This window comes from Hippoglossus hippoglossus, chromosome 10 (genome assembly GCF_009819705.1).
Source record: "Hippoglossus hippoglossus isolate fHipHip1 chromosome 10, fHipHip1.pri, whole genome shotgun sequence".
NCBI classification, from domain to species: Eukaryota; Metazoa; Chordata; class Actinopteri; order Pleuronectiformes; family Pleuronectidae; genus Hippoglossus; species Hippoglossus hippoglossus.
The window spans coordinates 19,655,315-19,673,899 of NC_047160.1; the positions used below are offsets into that span (position 1 = coordinate 19,655,315).

The 18,585-nt window shown below is 38.8% G+C and overlaps 1 protein-coding gene across 7 annotated transcripts in view; it reads right to left on the reverse strand.

Annotated features, from left to right (window-relative positions):
- The window catches only part of diaph2 (diaphanous-related formin 2), a 337,820-nt gene that overhangs the window by 307,830 nt on the left and 11,405 nt on the right, over nucleotides 1–18,585 (reverse strand). For all 7 annotated transcript variants that reach the window (XM_034597177.1, XM_034597173.1, XM_034597175.1 and 4 more), the window contains exons 3-6: nucleotides 15,675–15,707; nucleotides 13,579–13,755; nucleotides 8,232–8,336; nucleotides 2,073–2,093 (exon numbers count right to left, since the gene is read on the reverse strand). In XM_034597177.1, coding sequence (XP_034453068.1) covers nucleotides 2,073–2,093; nucleotides 8,232–8,336; nucleotides 13,579–13,755; nucleotides 15,675–15,707 — 336 coding nt within the window. The remainder of the gene's footprint in view (nucleotides 1–2,072; nucleotides 2,094–8,231; nucleotides 8,337–13,578; nucleotides 13,756–15,674; nucleotides 15,708–18,585) is intronic.

The following is an 18,585-nucleotide window of genomic DNA, read 5'->3' on the forward strand; positions in this document are numbered from 1 at the left end:
AAAGGCCGGTTCAGATGCTTCAGTGTACACTTGAGTTTAAAGAAACTTCTTGACAAACTGGGTCCCTGGCACCTTTTGACATGGTTTGCAGAACGTCTGAAAGTAGGCCTCCACATCTCGGATGAGCAGTCATGATTACAAGCTGGGGTAATGCTGTCATATTCCATTTACTGAACACAATGTGACCATTGCCGCTGATCGAGAGCTACTCCATCCACGTTCATAAAGGCCAAGCCGAGAACCCACTCTTCTCACAGAAATAACCAAGCACAAAAGAACCGTTTGACAAAGAGGGAGAAAATGCAATCGATACAAAACGTCTCTGTAAAATGCTTCAAAGTCTGAGAGCATGGACAGACCAGTAGTCAGGTCACAGTGTGCTGCTTTACCTTGTCTGTGTTCCAGTTAAGCTTTACAGTCCTCTTAATCCTTACAAAGCTCTCAAAAGGCAATGAAATACCATTTAAAGTGATAATTCAACATTTGCTCAACCAATAGCAGAGCTGTCCTTTTATTTCCACATAAAAAAAAATAACATCAGAAACTGTTCTTTAAAAAAAATCATGTGGGTGCCACATTAATTTGCCAACACTGTACCAGTTGCTTATAAAGTACAGTATAGACAACATTACATTTTTTCAGGATATCTTTTGTTAACTGGTAAAGTGAAAAGACAAGAAAATGATTTGGTAATAAATTAGTCTTGTAGGCTTCATTTCTTTCAAAGAGTGAGGTTTTGAATGTAAATTCAAACATTAAGCCATAGACTGGGTCCCAACCTTCAACACTTGGCACTGACCTGGCTTCTTAGATATTATTGAATTTCGATATCTAAGACATAAATCTTATCAGTAACATTGAGCCAATAAGCATACAGCAAGCTTGAATCATGATCTAATGTCGCTGTTGATTGGCTGTCCAACAATGTTACTGACATGTCATAGAAGCAAACAGGAAAAAAGACATTACACCCACAGACAGGGCTCATAGGAGTTGTATTTTGAGACAACGACAATGTGCGTCTCAAGATTAAAAGCCATGGATCCACTTTGCCAGGTTCAATGCACGATGTAATTTATGCAAAAAGGACATTGCTGCCTGGACAGGTAAAATGTAAAGTTTGATGAAACTCGAGTCGCTATGTGTTAGAAGAACCGCAGCCATTTTCCTCTCAACATTCAAATCCACTTAATGTCAGAGAGCCTCCCTGACTGGGAATTTAGAAGTAAAGATTTCAGCCAACTTTCACATAGTTTTTTTTATTAAATGTAACTGTCCTGTGATTTGCATTGACGTCAACTGGTTGACAGTGACTGATCAACTTGAACTGACTGAGAATATTGAGTCAGGTGACATCAAACATCATAAATCCAGCTCCTGCAAGGATCCATGCATCATCATATTCATAACAAAATTATATTTATAAACTTTTCTAGTAATTTCCCCAGTATTAATACTTGTTTAAAATACACTGCTTCACCATTGTCGAAAATAGTTGAAAGATATCCAGCATCATTTTGCCAAGAATACTTTTACCAAATTAAGAGGCCAATATATCTGTTCAGGGCAGAACAAATGTATGTGATTGTTTTCCCACTGTCTCCAGCTGTATTCTCAGGAGTTAGAGCGGAGTTTCCACTATTGGAAAATGCACTTTGTTCTCACAAACAGATGACACTGCAGATTATAAGCATTTGTGTAAAAGCTATCTCTTTGTTGGTTGCTAATAGGCGTTACACTGCAATCTATTTCAAAAGAAACTGCAAAAAAACAACAAAAAGCCTTCCAGTTAATTTTCAGGCTGTATAATTTCTAAATCCCTCATTTGAAAGTGCTGCCATTTTACATGCAAGAATTGTGCTGACAATCTATAGCCTTTCCAAATTATCAACCATTAGCAATATCAGTGCTGAAAATAAAAATCCAGGCCATAAAAATGGCCCCACTAGCACACTTTGGAACTCGCTCCTTGACAATGTTCCAAAAGGATATAAATGTGTATGTATGTGTGTTGGGGGGGGAGACATAGAAAAAACAAGTTTCAGAAGCCAAATAAATAATGGGCTACTTACCGGAACTTTGCTCCCAGTTATCTGCATGCAGCGATCAGCGGAGAAGGTTAATGTGCAAAAGGACACAAATAGCACAATTATTAGTAGGCTGTAGAGTCCTCTCCATTACATGTTGAGGCATTGGCGCAACTTGTGTGACATCAAACATCCTTCACACAATTACAGCACACACAATACAACATTTGTAAAAAGCCAACGAGAGAACTTTCATAATAATGACATCCTGAAGATTATGTCTGTTTTCGGAAGCTGCAATTTTTCAATTTTTTAATAAAACAGACACATGAAATGCGGATGAATGAAAACATTAAGACAAGCAAGCTCATGAAGCATGGAAACACAAGGTATTATCAATACATGGCAACAACATCTGTGGAAGTGATGAGTCAACATGCTTATAACCACACAAGGGACTTTATTAAACGATTGGGGTGAAATATGATTGTCCTTGTGACTGACTGACAAAGACTCAAAGATTCATCCCAGAAAAGGAACAGAGGCTTGTGCGGACAAAGAGGCCACAGAGTGTCTTCCCGGGCTGAAATCAATCAGCTGCCATTAGCACTGGGCTTCAAGTGTCAAATTTGTGTGGCAGAACTACATTGAGCACATGCAGTCAGCACGATTCTAAGAGTTTAACCTTGTTATCTGTCAATAGTGACAGGCAGCAGGAGTGTGTTTTATTACCGCAACTGTGGAGCTTGTTTCACAGTCGGAGGGCGTCTGTCAGCTGAGTAAATGTATTCTAATCTGTGACTGAGCTTCTCTTTGACGGCTGCATGTTGCCAAGGAAATGCATTTGACTGTAGGAAGTTACAGAACACACTTCCTCATCTTTTACCACTTCCCACCCCCCTTCCCTTCATTCTCTTCTAATCTACCATTCCATTTCTTTTATTGTCAGTTTCAAACTGCAAGTCTGTGGCGATTTGATGCTTGATTTCCCCCTCTCCATCCCTTTACCAGGAGTTTATGATCACCATAAAGTCTGTTTTACGCATGCCGCCACCTGACCACGCACATACTACTTTTTAATCATACCGTCTGTCCACATATTTCTTGCTCTCCAATGCAGCATGTCACTCTTTAAAAGGTCTTTGCACGCAGGGGACGTTTCTGTGTGATTCATTTGCACATTTATATATATTTTTTAAGTTTTTGTAATAAGAACTCTGACACAGAAGGTGAATGGTGAATCTCACAATGCAATGAGCGATTTTTCTGAGCTTTTGTACCTTGAAGTAAGGAATCAATCAATCGCTGTACAATAGTATGTTAGGCTATACAACAGCATAGCTCAGATAGATTGCCAGTTTATAGGATCCCAGTAGGGTCCTCTGCGTCCTCAGATGTGGCTCTAGCATTCCCACCAGGACTTCAAAGTGTCCCATTGACACTAAAGTATGTCAGGAGCCTGGGCTGTGGTGGAGCTTCAGTTTATTGTATGAGGTAGGGGAACTCTCCTCTTTCTCTACCTTGTAAAATAGGAAATTCTTCTTTTGTCGTGTGAGGAGGAAGACGAGATCGTCTTCACTGCATGATACTGAAGTCATAATTTTTTTTCTAAGGAAAGAGCTGGTTCAAATTTTTTTATTGAAAATGTGATGCAAATTTGCTTTGCTGCTGGTATGGCTAGTTTAATAGTAAAGAGTTAAGTATTTCCCATTATTCGTTAAGCCCCCGGTGTGTAAAGACATGTGATTACTGCCGGCTAGAAACATTATAATGAGTTACACCGACAAATCAGAACACAGACATATTCCACAGATGCTGATGCCTGCAATTGCTCATTCAAATATTTAAAATCTTGTTTTAGAGCAGGTTGACCAAAATAACAGACACCATCTTGAGGCTGTACACACAGGCAGGGAAGAGCTTGAGGGGAACAGCATAGTTTCATTAACAAGCTTGTATGTTGAATACAACGTGACACCTTGTTCTCGAACAACTGCTATGAGGTATAACTACCAAGTTATTGGCTAAATGGTGTGAATGTATTTCCATGCATTGTGAATGTGTAATGCTTCCCATGATTAAAAATGCCCTAATGTGTCAGTGTAATTATTACTCCAAAGGCTTGCCACCGTACCGTCAGTACAATTACTTCACCACTATATTTCATTAAATTTGACTCATCTACAACTAAACTAAATATTTGTTATTTGAAAGGAATAAAATGGAAAACAGTATTAGTATGATTTTTGGGAGCAGCAGCAATAATGTTTACAGCAGCACTGTCACTTCAATATATAGCTCAATAATATAAACAAATTTAAAATGTCCATAAAGTCTATTTAATAGAAAAACTGAGTGAAGTTGAATGAAGAACATCCGTCACTGCAGATTCACTGCCTGCAGGTAATGTTGCTAGAAGGGGGAAGCTGCTAGAAGATTACACACATTTTAGTTTTAACTTGTTCACAAGTTCTAATTATTAAACAATAGAATCAAGTATATTGTGCATAACATGCTGGATTGAATGGGAGCAGTTCAAAATATTTGTATACATGGTTTTCTATACATGTGATAAAGCATCATCTCTATTGTAAACTGAAGTAAAACATTCACTTCAAACCGACTCCACCTCTGTGCTGTCCTCTGTGCTGTCCACTGTGATCATAGAGGAAAAAATGGTCGAGAACATTCAGCATTAATTTGTTGCTGCTTTCTTTGGTTCAAACGTTGTATCTCATTATGGTATTAAAATCCCTGAGTGAATGCTAGACACGTTCAAATAAAATTGTTTTTTTCCCCCAATTCATCGTGTTCCAGAAAGTGTGTATTGCACATTTTTATTTCTCTATGTCAATAAAAATAATTAATCAGTCAGTGCTAATAAATACTAATTATTAGTATAATGATAAAAGGCCTTGATGATCTGAGTAATGGTCAGGCCCCATTAGGAGAACAAGGTGGCACATTGATGGTCACATCAAGCAAAACATCAGCCAAATCAAAATAATAATGGACCATCCCCTCAACCGGACTCTGCCATCATCTTTTCTCCTGCAGGTTGAGCCACATCACATTTAAACAAGAAAATATTCACTGTCTGCAGAAAAATAAGTAATTGTATTAGTGTATAAGGAATTAGGCAGTTTTAATGAGGTTGGCACACATTTACAGACAGAAGAAAGAACGAGAAATGAGGTGAGAGAGAAAGACAATGATTCATGCAAAGCTGATGGTCAAGGACGTCCACAGACACACTCCTGCGAAAGCGGGGCTGGATACCATTGAAACACGGCTCATATTCAGATGAACAGGGTCAATGTTGAAGTCTCCCTTGAAAGGACATTCCATTTTGTGCGAGGGGTAATTTGCTAGTCTCCTGCTGAGGCACCTTGGTAGATTATGGGACTGTTCTCAATCTTGCCTTGTGATAGACCAATAGAGAGATGGCAATTCACAAGGGAGGGGAAAAAGGCTTTGACTTTCATTTGAAAGATATATTTTACTAGAGTAAACAAAGTGATTACTACCCTTTTTTCATATTAGCTATCATTTGAAGTCAGATATCTTAATATAAGTACAGTGCTGAAGCCTTTGTGGTATATCAACATGCATGAATGATGAATATACACACAAAAATTTGTATATTCTGAAGGAAACATCAAGCACCTAAAGCAATTTAAAATAAAATGTCCCTTTAAAAATAATTTTGGTTGCTTTTTGTTGGGCACTAAAGCACAAGTTCAATTGAAAAGATCGGCAGAGCCAAACAAGACAAATGGGACACCTTACTGGGGGATATTTCTTGTTACCACAGTATTTACTGATTTAAAATGGGTCTAGCTCTTGCAACAGCTGTAGGCTGAGAAAGAAAGAGTTGTCGAAAGGAGAATTGGGTCCGGAGTTTACCCAGTCTTTCTTTCACGTCTCACTCTGACATTTGCGTTCACACATGCACCTTCTCCGGAGAGAATACAGAGGATCTGCGGAGTCCAGTGCTTGTCTGAAAGCAGCTTAAGAAAGCTGGTGACATTCATGAATTTCCCGCTTGTATTTGCAATAAAATATACGTTTTCAAAAAGTGTTGTTCCTGTAAGAGTAAGATCAAAAAATATTATCTTGACAGATGTTCTACTGGGATCATCTAGAATAAAACAAAAACAGAGAGGAAATTCTTCCGAAGCCCCAAACTGCAATCTCACAATGCTGCAGACGTCTTTGGTGGGAAAAGATTGAGTCAGATCAACAGTGAGAAGCACCACAGGAAAATAGAGACACACCAAAACCCATCACCACTTTCATTTCCAACGCAACATACTGTATTCTCTTCTACTCCACACTGCATGCACATCAGCAACCACAAGCACCATTAGCCCCAGATAACGCCTAAACTGGAGAACTTTTGCAAAACAAAGCAGTTACTTAAAAACATTAACGCATGAAACCTGCCTAACAAAGACTGACACAGGGATCTAAAGCTTAAACCAATGTCATACTTATTAGGGCTGAACGATATTTTTTATTATTAAAAAATTGTATTCATTATTTCTATTTCTAGCAGGACGGGCTGATGTATACACTCTGAAGAAAGATTTAACTCATTTAAGAAAAATATCGTTCAGTATAGTTCAAGCAGTTTTTTGCAATACATCTATCGCCCATGTTGATATCGCGCTGATGGTTAATTTTAGATATATCTCGCAGCCCTTGTTGTCAAAGAATGTTATTATTTTCAAGTTATATATAGTTAGTCTTTTTATTTATAGTTATTTATAATTGGGTTTGTCTAAAATATAAAGCCTTAATTGCATATCGTTATCGTAAGGGTTTGATAATGACATCTTAGGAATCATTCACAATTTTTTATATATATTGGCTGATATATATTAAAAACAAATAATATATATTTGTATGAGGTATCAGCCCCTAAAAATCCATATTGGTGAGGCTGTGACTGCAGAGGACATTTGATAGCTGTGTCACATTAATATCAGTCTAACACAAAGTCTAAGATCAGTCGTCTTGATGTATTATCAGTATGTAACATAGTGTGTCGATGTACAAGTGTTCTAGTGTAACTGTATGTGTGCACTTGCTTGAATCTGTGTATGCAGATACATCATCACTGACGTTCAACCGTCCCCCTTCTTCAGTCCTATTAAAAGTGATAGCAGGGAGCTGACAGACATATTGCTGCATATTGTCCTCCGTCCTTTGACTACACAGATTACGTTATTCATTTGAATAAAATATCGGCGCTCGCGAGGCATAATGGGCCCTGTGAGGAATTCAATCATTTCGGATAATCATCATTATCAATAATGCCAGTTAATTACCATAACAATGAGGAAGGTAATGAATGATGATGTCAAGAGAGTACTGCCCAGTTTGAGAAGCAGTGGGGACGGATATCACTTTCTTCTACGGTGCAGATGTGAATTTTATCTGACAAGCGTGGCCATAACTTCAAAAGATGATTCAAGAATTCATCATGCATTCATGGATTACAGTCAAAAAACCAAGCAGTACTTTTTATTGCTGATTTGGGATTTAAGTGATGATGTATCAAGTCCCTTTTTACACTACATGAATCAGCAGTGAGATCCTAATGTGTATGATTCTCAATATAAACTAAGTCTGTCAGAAAGCAGAAATAAAATTGTGTGGTGAAGGAATCTTTAATTTGAATTAAACACAGGCTTATCATGGGTTTATGCTGAACATTGCCTAAAATCGTTGTGTTCTCCTCTGTACCGCTGCTGAACCAAAAGTTCTATTAGACTTTATTTAAACTAAAATCAAAGCGGACCACCACCGGGCATAAACACTCATGCATGTTCACCACTGGACCAACAATCTTCATGCAAACACGCAATTGAACAAGCAGTGACCATCCACCTGGATTTGAGCGAGTGAGTGACTACAATTTAAAGCCCTTAGATTGTGACAGAGAAGGGAAAACAACGAAGAAAAATAAAATCAAAATTTGCAATCAAAGATATGGGGCTCGAGCGATGAAGAGTGGAGCGTGAGACAATGACAGAAGTAAGGGTGCGTAAGGATGGAAAAGCAAGCAATACAGCACAGGATCAAGTTAAACTCTAAAGAGTCGAGTGGGGTGTCATGATACTTCAACGCACCCACTACAATTATACAGTACACTTCACATAACAATGATACAGCTCTCAAGTTAATTCTCTCACTTACGGATTTGGCAGTGGCGGAAATGTACTGGACCACCATCTCACGTTTGGTGCTTAAGTCTTTTCCACGCAGGGGCTGTTTTCGTTCCTCATTCAGGTTCATGTCCTCCTACACAAACACACAGACAGCAAGAGATTTAATGCACAATAATGGTAGAAATTAGATACTTTGAAGGGGTACAGAATATCAATAAATGAAATAAATAAAATGTAATCTGTAGGAAAGAGGATTTCATTTAAATGACAGTTATACTTTATTTAACAATTAACATCACGAAGCATAAAATCGACGAGAATGTTGAAACCCGAAAGTTGGACCGGTGATATTTACCGTACAATAGTTTCCCTTGAGAAGAAGAAATGTTTCAGATTTTGCAATCAGATTATGTCCTTCTATAATTGAATAAATTACTTTTGCATCCATGTTTCTATGTGAAAGTCACAAGGTACAGCAACAGGAAATAATGACAGTAATAATTAGTCTTTGAAATGAAGGCAGCAGCAAGGCTACGCTATATAAACTGTGCACCCCAAATCTGAGCAAGCGAACAAAATCAAACAACGCTGCTTCTATTGAGGGCATGCAATCACATCAGATAGGCTGAATAGGGGGTATCTGCATGTTATTGGGAGTATTATCTTTGTGCTACTTTAATTCAGCATCACAAAAGACGTCTTTCATGTGAGAGACATCAGGGGATGGAGCGAAGGCCGGACAGAGCACTAAAAGCTAGGGAATGACATGATGATTAGAATGGAGGGGGATGTTTATCAGAAGCACTCTCTCACAAAGAGATGGCTAGAATGAACAGAGAAAAAAACATCCTCCTCAGGGTTTCAGTATGTTTGAACCTCAAGTTGTGGAGCCATGCTGCCCTCTGCTGGGAGGCGGGGGAAAATCCCGTGTCCTCAGGTTTGGGTGAATGGATTTTGCAGTGAATACCCGACGACCAAGTTAATGTAGAATTACAAATTAAGCATGTCACTTCTAAGTAAGAACACTGTATTATGTAACGGCTTGAATATCTTAACCACAAGTAATGTAATTCGATTTGATTGTGCTTCATTTGTCAGTGAGGCACGGGCAGGAATCCCATCCAGGGCATCGTGACCTAAATTCTTTCAACTACATTTCCTCTAGTAAATACCCTCGGAGCTTAAAAACTATTAACATCCCTTTTGTAGAACAGGAGGGAAAAAAAGCAAGGCTGAAACTTCTACAATTGGCAGGTTTTTCACCCAAGGAAACCGGCAGGCATTTTAATTAATCTTTGAACCCTGCTAATTTATCTGCTTAATTGGCATTCAATAAACGAGGCAAAATGTGTCAGGGTGAGTATGCTGTGGAGGGGTAGGAGGAGAGGGCCTGTGGGATGCTTGCCAAGGGGGCGAACTGGAGGAATGAGCCCTCCATGTTTAGTTTCTAAAATGATTAATGCTCTTTTATTAAATATACACTCTCGGGCTTCATAAAAGAGTCCCAGGATATCTTCAACTACGCTGCTGGTGAGTCGAAATGATGAGCTCCGAGTTTGTATCAATGACTGTGGAATCGGCAAGAAATATCCTCTTGAACCTTTTGTCTCAAGTTGGGCTTAAAAACCTCAGCTAAGAATTACCCAGCACAAAATATTCTGCACTTGTCTGTCTTATGCCAAAAATGATTTTATTCTGCATTATGAGGTTTCCAGGAACAGCGTCTATCCCAGTGGACTGCTGTTACTGCATATATATACACAGCACAGTCCCAAGTAGTAAGACAGTGACACATTATGTTCACTCTTTTGGCTCTGCACTCCAGCACACAGGATTTAAAATGAAACAATGGCTGAGGTTAATGAGCTGACTTTCAGCTTTAATGGTATTTGATGGTGTCCACATCCCCACTGGTTGAGCAGACTTGTAATCAGAGCAGGCGACCGAGGAGGTTTTGAAAGCCAAACGGTGTAATGCTCTTGACTGGCCAAGTCAGGCACCTAAATCCAACTGAGCAGGTGTTCCACTCCCAGAAGAGCAAACTTATAAAGACGCAGTAAGTGAAGATGGCTGCATTACAGACCTGCTAGCACTCATTCTCTGAAAACAAATAAGTAAGCTAAATATATTAAATTATTAAAACAATTAATAATAAATATGTTGACTTAAGCTTTTAATTAGACCAATACATTTTATTCACCCAAATTTCAAGGACGGTGAATGAAAAGTGCAACAATTTAATTAATTTATTGATGTAGAATTAAACATCCTCAAATAAAACTGGAATTTACCAATTTACTTTAAAGCAAATGTTTCCTCCAGTGACTTCAGAAAGTTCAGAGTCAAAGCAACAAAAATCTGTCACCGTCCTCCTACTTTGAGACTACCCTGTAGATAAAATATATAGCATTGGAAGGAATTTCAAAGTCCTGCAGCACGAAGAGGCTGCAAATACAGCCCCATCCACAGAGCCACAGGCTTCAGACCAAAGAAAAGAGCAATTAATGGCCACCATCAAATGTGTCTGTAGGTGAAATAAATATGAAGAGTCCGTGCCATGGGGAAAAGCGGATCTAAGAAAAATAGAAGACATATAAAAATGTTTTGCTTCAACTGTGACAAATCGATTATTTTACCCTCGAGCCTGATCCATGAATGTGTCAGGGCACACACAGTAACTCTCTGTGGGCTGGTTTTAATGTCCTGGGGTAGGGTGTAACTGCTGAGGGATCACATAGGAGCTTATTAGTAGGAGTGACAATGGCGTATATCGAGGCACATAAAACCTCAAAATAGCTACAGCAGCACTGCAACGTGACATTCTTCTTTCACCGGTCCTCTGTCTCTGCAAGCACCTCCAATCCATACACCACTCCTGACAATGAGAGGACATTCTCGAAAGAATGGGAAGAGAAACACACGGGCTCTGGTATCAAATCAATCCTAATAAGGATGCTCCTGGAGGTTTTCATGCTGACGGACAAGTGCAACTATCATCAGGGTAATAATGTCATTACGACTGCTAATGGCCAGCTCAGAGGACTTAAGTGCCAATATGCAGCAACCATTGACACAAATTCATGGCAGGAGGAGGGAGACTTTCAGAATGGCCATCTTCACAAAACATCCACCACAGCTTTCCTGTAATGACCCTTCTTCACATAATTAAGTGTTGAAGTTATGATGAAAGGGGTTTGTGACACATCAGGATGTATTGTGAAGGCTTCACAGCTAACAGAACGCTGATGAAATGAGTTCACACATTACTGTGGTAAACCTCTTGGATTGGGGTCTGCTACTGCAACACAGCTGCCTCCTGAGTGAGATGCAAATACTGGACACCGGCGGATTTGGTGCTGTGCATTTTGATGAGCGGGCTCTGAATTCCTGTTGCGCACGCCTTGGGAAATACCAACGACAGGACACACGGGGCAAAGTCCATTGTAAAGCCAGTGCTGAAAGTAAATGTTTTTTACTCATTCCTTGTAACTCTCCCTGTAGTTTTATGAACATACTCCTGCTCTCAATGATTAGCTTCAAAAAGTCTAGTAAAGAGTTCATTTGGTTTTCCTCCCCACTGACGGAGGGAGTCTACCAGCTCCACCAAAACCCTTTGATGACCTTTCAGTAATAGGCTATGTGCTATTCAGGCTTTGAGATACACAGCGTAATGTGTAAACCACTTTCCAGAGAAAAAAAACATTCTCACTATCCCCAAGTCATTAATGCACAGTCGGTGGTCTCACTAATATGGCATTGGGTCATCCCTTCATTTGAAGCCAGCTAGACATCTAATAAGGCTGTGGCATGTAGCGCCATAAAAACAATCAATAACAGAATGGATGTAAGACAAAAAGAGAGCAACTAAAATGTTTGTGTGTGTGTGTGACAGAAAAAGACATTACAAAGACAGATGCTGAAGAGGAGCTGCTAGCATCAAAAGAAACAACCACTGACTTTTCCGTTTCTGCTACATCAAAGCAGAAAAGTTTACCATCTATTACAGTGTAGTTTACAGTCCAAACAGTGCTGGCTTCAAAAGCACACGAGTAAATAATGCTTTTCTTTTGGATTCCACTGCTATAATTATACATCCCGCCCCAAAGTGTCAAGGTCTGTCAAGTGTCACACCATGTGTTGTCTTCTGTGTCGTCTGTCACTGAGCGAGATGAAGCCTAGGTTTAATGTCACGCCACTGTGAGCACAAACATAGTAATTGAGAGGTGAACTGAGTGACAGGGATGAGCACCCAGGCAAGAAAACACTAAGCAGTCGCCTGATGAAAACCACGAGCCCTGGTCGCATTTCTCTGGCCCTGGCAAAGAAGACCATTGTATGTGGAAAAAAGGAAAGGCAGGCACTGCACCACTCACACACACACACTTGGAGACATTATCCACAATAGTGCACACAACCTATGCAATGAAGCCAGAGTAATTCGGCTCCCCACTTCAAAGAGATGAGCTGAAAGCTTTTTGTTAGATTTCAATCCTGCAGTACATAAGGGCAAAAATGCATTTCAATGGAGAAAATCACAAGTGTGACAGAGCTTTGACCCCGTAGATGAGTGTGAATTGAATTTCAAAGTTTGACGTTTTACTGACAGTGGCCTGGCGTGTGTACGCAGCCAAGCCCTGCATCACAAAAGCTTCACATCTGAATGTATAATGTTTTTTATCAATACTATGAATACAGGTAAAGATTTGTCTTTAATTCAACCTCTAACATGGCATTTAAAAACAACATTTATACAATATTTCTCAACCCTGGAACTCTACACATTTCCTTATGTGCCATTAACATTTTTAAATAATTAAATTAATATCATAAACATGCGATGACAAGTTGGTTCATAATGGTTAAAGTGGTCTGGATCAGCCGAACTACAGTCAACTATTACAGCTTTGGTCACTCTGGTTTCAGATCTAATCCTGTGATAAATTGGTCAAATATAACTTGTCAATTTACTCATAAAAGCTGGAAACCATTGGTATCATTTCATCAGGGCCTATTAATTTGTGGGAAAATAAACAATTTGCAAAAATATTATCATCATATTTCTTCACATGCCTGCAAAGCTTTACTAACTATAAAAAAAATCTTATCAGCAGTTAAACAAGAACACGTGAGATATATTGGTATAAGTTCACATAAAGGAACTTTCCTAACTTTGCTTTTTTGCCTCATCAAACTCCTTCACCTACATTCACCTGCAGCAGCTCAGTTTCTGTACTTGTGCGCCTCTTTGCACTGATTTATGAATTAATTTTAAGATTTCATAATGGAATGCAGATTATTTATTTTTCTGTGGCAGCTTTAATAAAGCTGTTGTTGAGTGCTACAGATGACCGTGTGCAAATAAATAGATAGCTCACCATCATCTTTTCAAAGAGGTCGATGATCTCCTTTTCCGAGAGGTTCATGGAGCGGTCGTCAAACAGCGGCTGAGGAACGGGCAGTTCAGCCTGGATAGAGAGCGGATCTGTTGGGTGCTGTATAAGGAGCTTCTCCTTCTTATTCCCCGTTTTCCTGAAACTGGTAATACGATCACGCTGAAAGAAAAAAAAAGAGTGTTTGAGATATTAAAATTTGCCCCTGATGAAAATCCTTTTCAAACTATGTCAAGTATAAAGGTAACTGTTTGTAATCACTGCCTTTGTTGAACTCAAGGAAATACAGATGTTTGAAAAAGGGAAATATTGGTTTAATCTGCTTGTAACAGAAATTTCACACATTCAAGTGTTGTTTATCAGAGGACACACACAGCTCACTGCAGTACACAGCAAACAGGATCCTCTGATGGCAAGGTCAGCTCAGACTGTGCTTTTACAATGTCAGCCAGAACCCCTGCAGGTCATTAAGGAGAACTCTGTTTTATAAGGATGAAAATGCCTTGAACTCTGTGAGGTTGACAGTTCTATGTCTGTTGCACGGCTAACCACACCCAGCAGGTACAACTGACCATTCAGGGTGTGGACAGAGCTAGGACCAACCACTAGATGACAGTGCAAGCATCTCATCAACCCTTGGTGTAGCTAATTCATAAAAAGACATGTTAGAAAAGGTCTATAGGTTGGGACCATGAGGATGAAATAAAACACCAGAAAACACAATTCTTAGAACAACCCAAACAAATGGTAATAGGTTAAAAATATGTTATGTTTTCGCAGGTGCAGTGATAAGTCAGGACTCAATGAGAGGGTTTCACTCTTTGATGAGCATGAAGGTGTTTTTCATTATGTGGAAAGCCACTCTTGGTGATTGGCTATGAGATGACATGTACATCCAATCCATCCAATGATTGTTAGGCTATTTCATACTGGACCTTGCTGGACTGAAAAACAAAGTCCTAAAACAATAAAAAAGAAAACTATAGCATGTTTATGCAGTAAATGACACCTTTATAATCTGATTCAAAATGTTTTTAAATGCTTTTATAAAATAAAATGTACAAAATATAAAGAGTTAATTTTGTAAAAATCAAATAAATCCAGTCAGGAATACACATCAGTTTGTTTGAAACATCAGAATCAGTAAAACTTATTTTTGACATTTTGTAACGCAAGAAGTTTATATCAAACCTTTACTTACCGTCACACCCACATGACAACCTGGTTTGTGTTCATGTCATTAAAAACACATTAAACATACAATATTTTACTGTTGTAACATCAGTGAGACTCAGTAAATTTTCCTCAGATTCATCAGTTGACACTGATGATGCAGTAAAGTTTAGTGTGAAAGCAAAAAAGTACATGGACGGCATGCAACTACATGATGTTAGTCACATTTGGTTAAATGGAACGGAGAAGCCATGCTGGATGAATGAACACATAGTAGTGAAATGAAGATACAGATACATGATGATAACACACATGATGGCACGACTGCCACGACTGCCAGACTGAGTGAAATATTACTGGATGGATCAAATATACTCAGACAAAACACATATTTCCTGATAGATAAAATGTTGACATTACTTTGTAGACCCTAAAATACAGTGTCAAACTGGTTATTTGTTAAAGGGCATTTAAAAGGCCCTGCAGATCGGCACATCTAATCATAGTCCCACAGAAAACTGCATATGAAAGGATCTATGAGCTGCTTACAAAAGTCTAGATGCTATGACCCAAGTTCTGTTCATAATGAAAACGTTAGGGTTACAGACTTCGGTGGTGCTGATAAAAAACACCATGAAAAATTATGTTTTATTTTCACAGTATTATGGAGTGATAACCATGAGGTGAGTTTAAGCTTTTTCGGTTCAGTCGAGTAACAAAAGGTCTCATTGTATATATAAGCTGTCCTGAGTTTTTCACGTTTCCAGTAAAATATCCAATTAATTGTTTTGCTTTTTGCACATCGGACCCATCCACATATTTCAGTCTGAAGTCTCATGCTGCCATAACAAAATGTGAGATGATGTTAAACAAAACTAGGCACACCAAAATGAAACCAAGCACCTTACCATATCATCAGCCAATGTTTTTATGTGTATGTTCTGTTGGAGGGAGGGAAGAGTGTGAAAAACAAGATCCAACAGAAAATGACAACACCCACAAAGAGCACAGCATGTAGCCCATCAAAATGCACTCACATGTGCAGTGTCCTCTGGTTACTGTGTCTCATTAATCTGTCAGAAGACAAATCTTTTTTCCAATAACAATTATATTTGTATAATAAGTGGTACATAATGGATATGTGCTTAATGTCTGAGAACCACACCCAGCATTAGCCAGTTTTCATTATCTGCTTTTTTTTTCAATGTGGATTTCTAGACACTGTACATGTGAAGGACGTGACAATAAATAATGCTCCCGAAAAGAGTTTTTTATTGTGTGTAAGCTCTAAGTGTGAGTTCAAGAGTGAAACACCCCAAGAACACACACTTTAATACACATACAAAATATCTTACATGAAATGAGATGCATTTTAAAACTTCTACAACCCCACAGACATAATGCACACGCCTGTTCAAAAGACCCACAAAGTTTTGTGTATACTAAAAAAAAAAAACTCTTTCACAAGGTAATTCATTACAGCCATGACTGCACACCAAAATATTGTTTTATCTCTGGAAGGTATTTTAAAGAGCATCTCTTGAAGTGACAGTGACCCGATCCTTGATGTTAAATTTTATGATATAATCCATTCAAAGACATTACAAACGTTTCAAATATCTGTGTTCCAAAGAGCTCAAATTAAAAAGATGAAATCCAGAAACTTCTCTCTGCTGCAGATGTTCTTCTTTATCTCAGACAAAATAAGACGGGGCCACTGCCAGCCGCTTGTGGCTCGGCAAGGGACAGCCATTTGAAACACACCTCAAATGGGAAGCAGTAGCAACACTGCCATATGCCGTGGCGCTAGGCTATGAAGTACTAATGAGTAGGGCGATGTGGGGTGGGGATGGCCATAAAGTCTGCCTCCAGCCGCGGATTTCTCCACTATTCTAATCAGGAAACTACTAATGCTGGGGCGAGCAAACAGACTGACTCTAACCTGTACCTCCCTCTGTGCGTCTTTATCAGCCGTCGCTCTGGGCAACACTGAGCAGACACTCAAACTGCCATATCTATCACTAGTTTTGTCTGCAACAACCGATCAACAGTTGCAAGCTTGGAACCACAGAGAATAGAGCTTCGGTCGCTATGAGCAGGCTTTATGTGCTGTCCGGCTATAACAAATAGGTCCTTTTCATTAGACGTCTGTCTGGGATGACCACGTATTCATTTCATCATCATTTGCAGCCTTCAACACGGCTGCATCATGTCTTCCAACATCTCTAAAGCTGAGAATTTGACCTGAGCAACAACTTTTTCCCATTTTTATCTCAGATCGTATGTGTCATTAAGCCCAGCATTCTCTAGCAGTCTAAAACTGCGTGAAATAATAGCTAATTTTCAAATGGAGTGCTTAAACATTTTCTAATCAATTTAACAACAATCAAACCACTGTTTGGTTAATTGCCTTGACTTGAGGGCCTTTCCTTGCCCATTATCTTGGCAACATCGCAACAATGCAATTTAACATCTAACAATTAAGCTTGCATGTCCTCTGGGCTTCTCCCGCTTATTAAAGTAAACTTTTTCATCATAATAAATGTTTATTACCAGACACATATTCCTCTAAATAATCAAATTAGCTCTGGGTCCCTCCTTAATCAAATATGATTATGACTCCATGCAGATCTTTAAAAATGAAAACACAAAGCAATATTTCAAAACTTGAGTCAGTTTGGGGACACAAAACCATACCAGTATGCATATTTTACACAATAACTTAAAATTAATATCACACAGTACAACTACTTTAACTCGTGTGGAGACGTATCCTTCCACCGCTCTGTTTTATTACAAAAAGCCACCAGGTGGCATATGAAATAAATTTTCACTGAAGATGGACAACAGACCAACTTAGTATCACACTGGGTACCATCGCACATGTTTTTAAATAGAAATGCCTGTTATACCCAACTAATTTAACTAGACCATCTGTATGATGTCATTTTAACTCACTCACTGAAACCATCGCTATAAAATCAGTAGTCAACATGCCTCTGTAAAACGAGTTTAAACAAAATTAGGTTTTACTTTAATTAGTTCTAATAATAACAAAGGATTACTGGGAGCCTGCCGTTGTTGGCAGTGAAGACTGTAATGCAATGTACCGATGACTGTACTTGGCAACTTCATCAAACTACCTTGTATCTCCAGTTAAATCCGCTGCTCAGTTCAGCTTCAGGTGACTGAGAGTTAGAAATACGTGAAGGACAAACAAATTCAAAATACTGAGATAAAAGCATTCTGAAATTTAGGAAGAATTTCACAATACGCCTCATTCGCTAGTTAGTACACTCTGTAGTCGAGCTGAGTTTTCAAAGTGGGAAATCTGTGTTCTCGCAAAGTGTCTGTTGCTTATACAATTATGAGCGAGTAAAACTTGACTACTGCAGTTAAACTTTACACTCAACAAGGATTACAAATCTACTGGCAAATAAAATGACCAATATTCACTGAAAAGGAAAATAGTTCTGTTATTAAATAACTCACCAGTACAGACAAATACATTTGCTGTACATATGAATCATGAGAGCATAGCTCATTGTATTTTTGTGCAGTTAATTAAAATGTCTAAACATGAATGCCCCCTTTAGTGCAGTAACTGTAGGAAAAAGTAAAAGATGCAGTGACACTTGCACCAATCACAACGCAGCTTAAACTGTCAAAACATGTTTTAATCGGGCTAGATATTTATCTGTCAGCAGAACAGACAGCAGTGATGATAAATCACAATGCAAAGGAATAACTGTCACAAAACTCAGAGCATGGCTTAAATGAACTCAAAGGACAAAAAGTGAATCTCACGCACAGCAACAA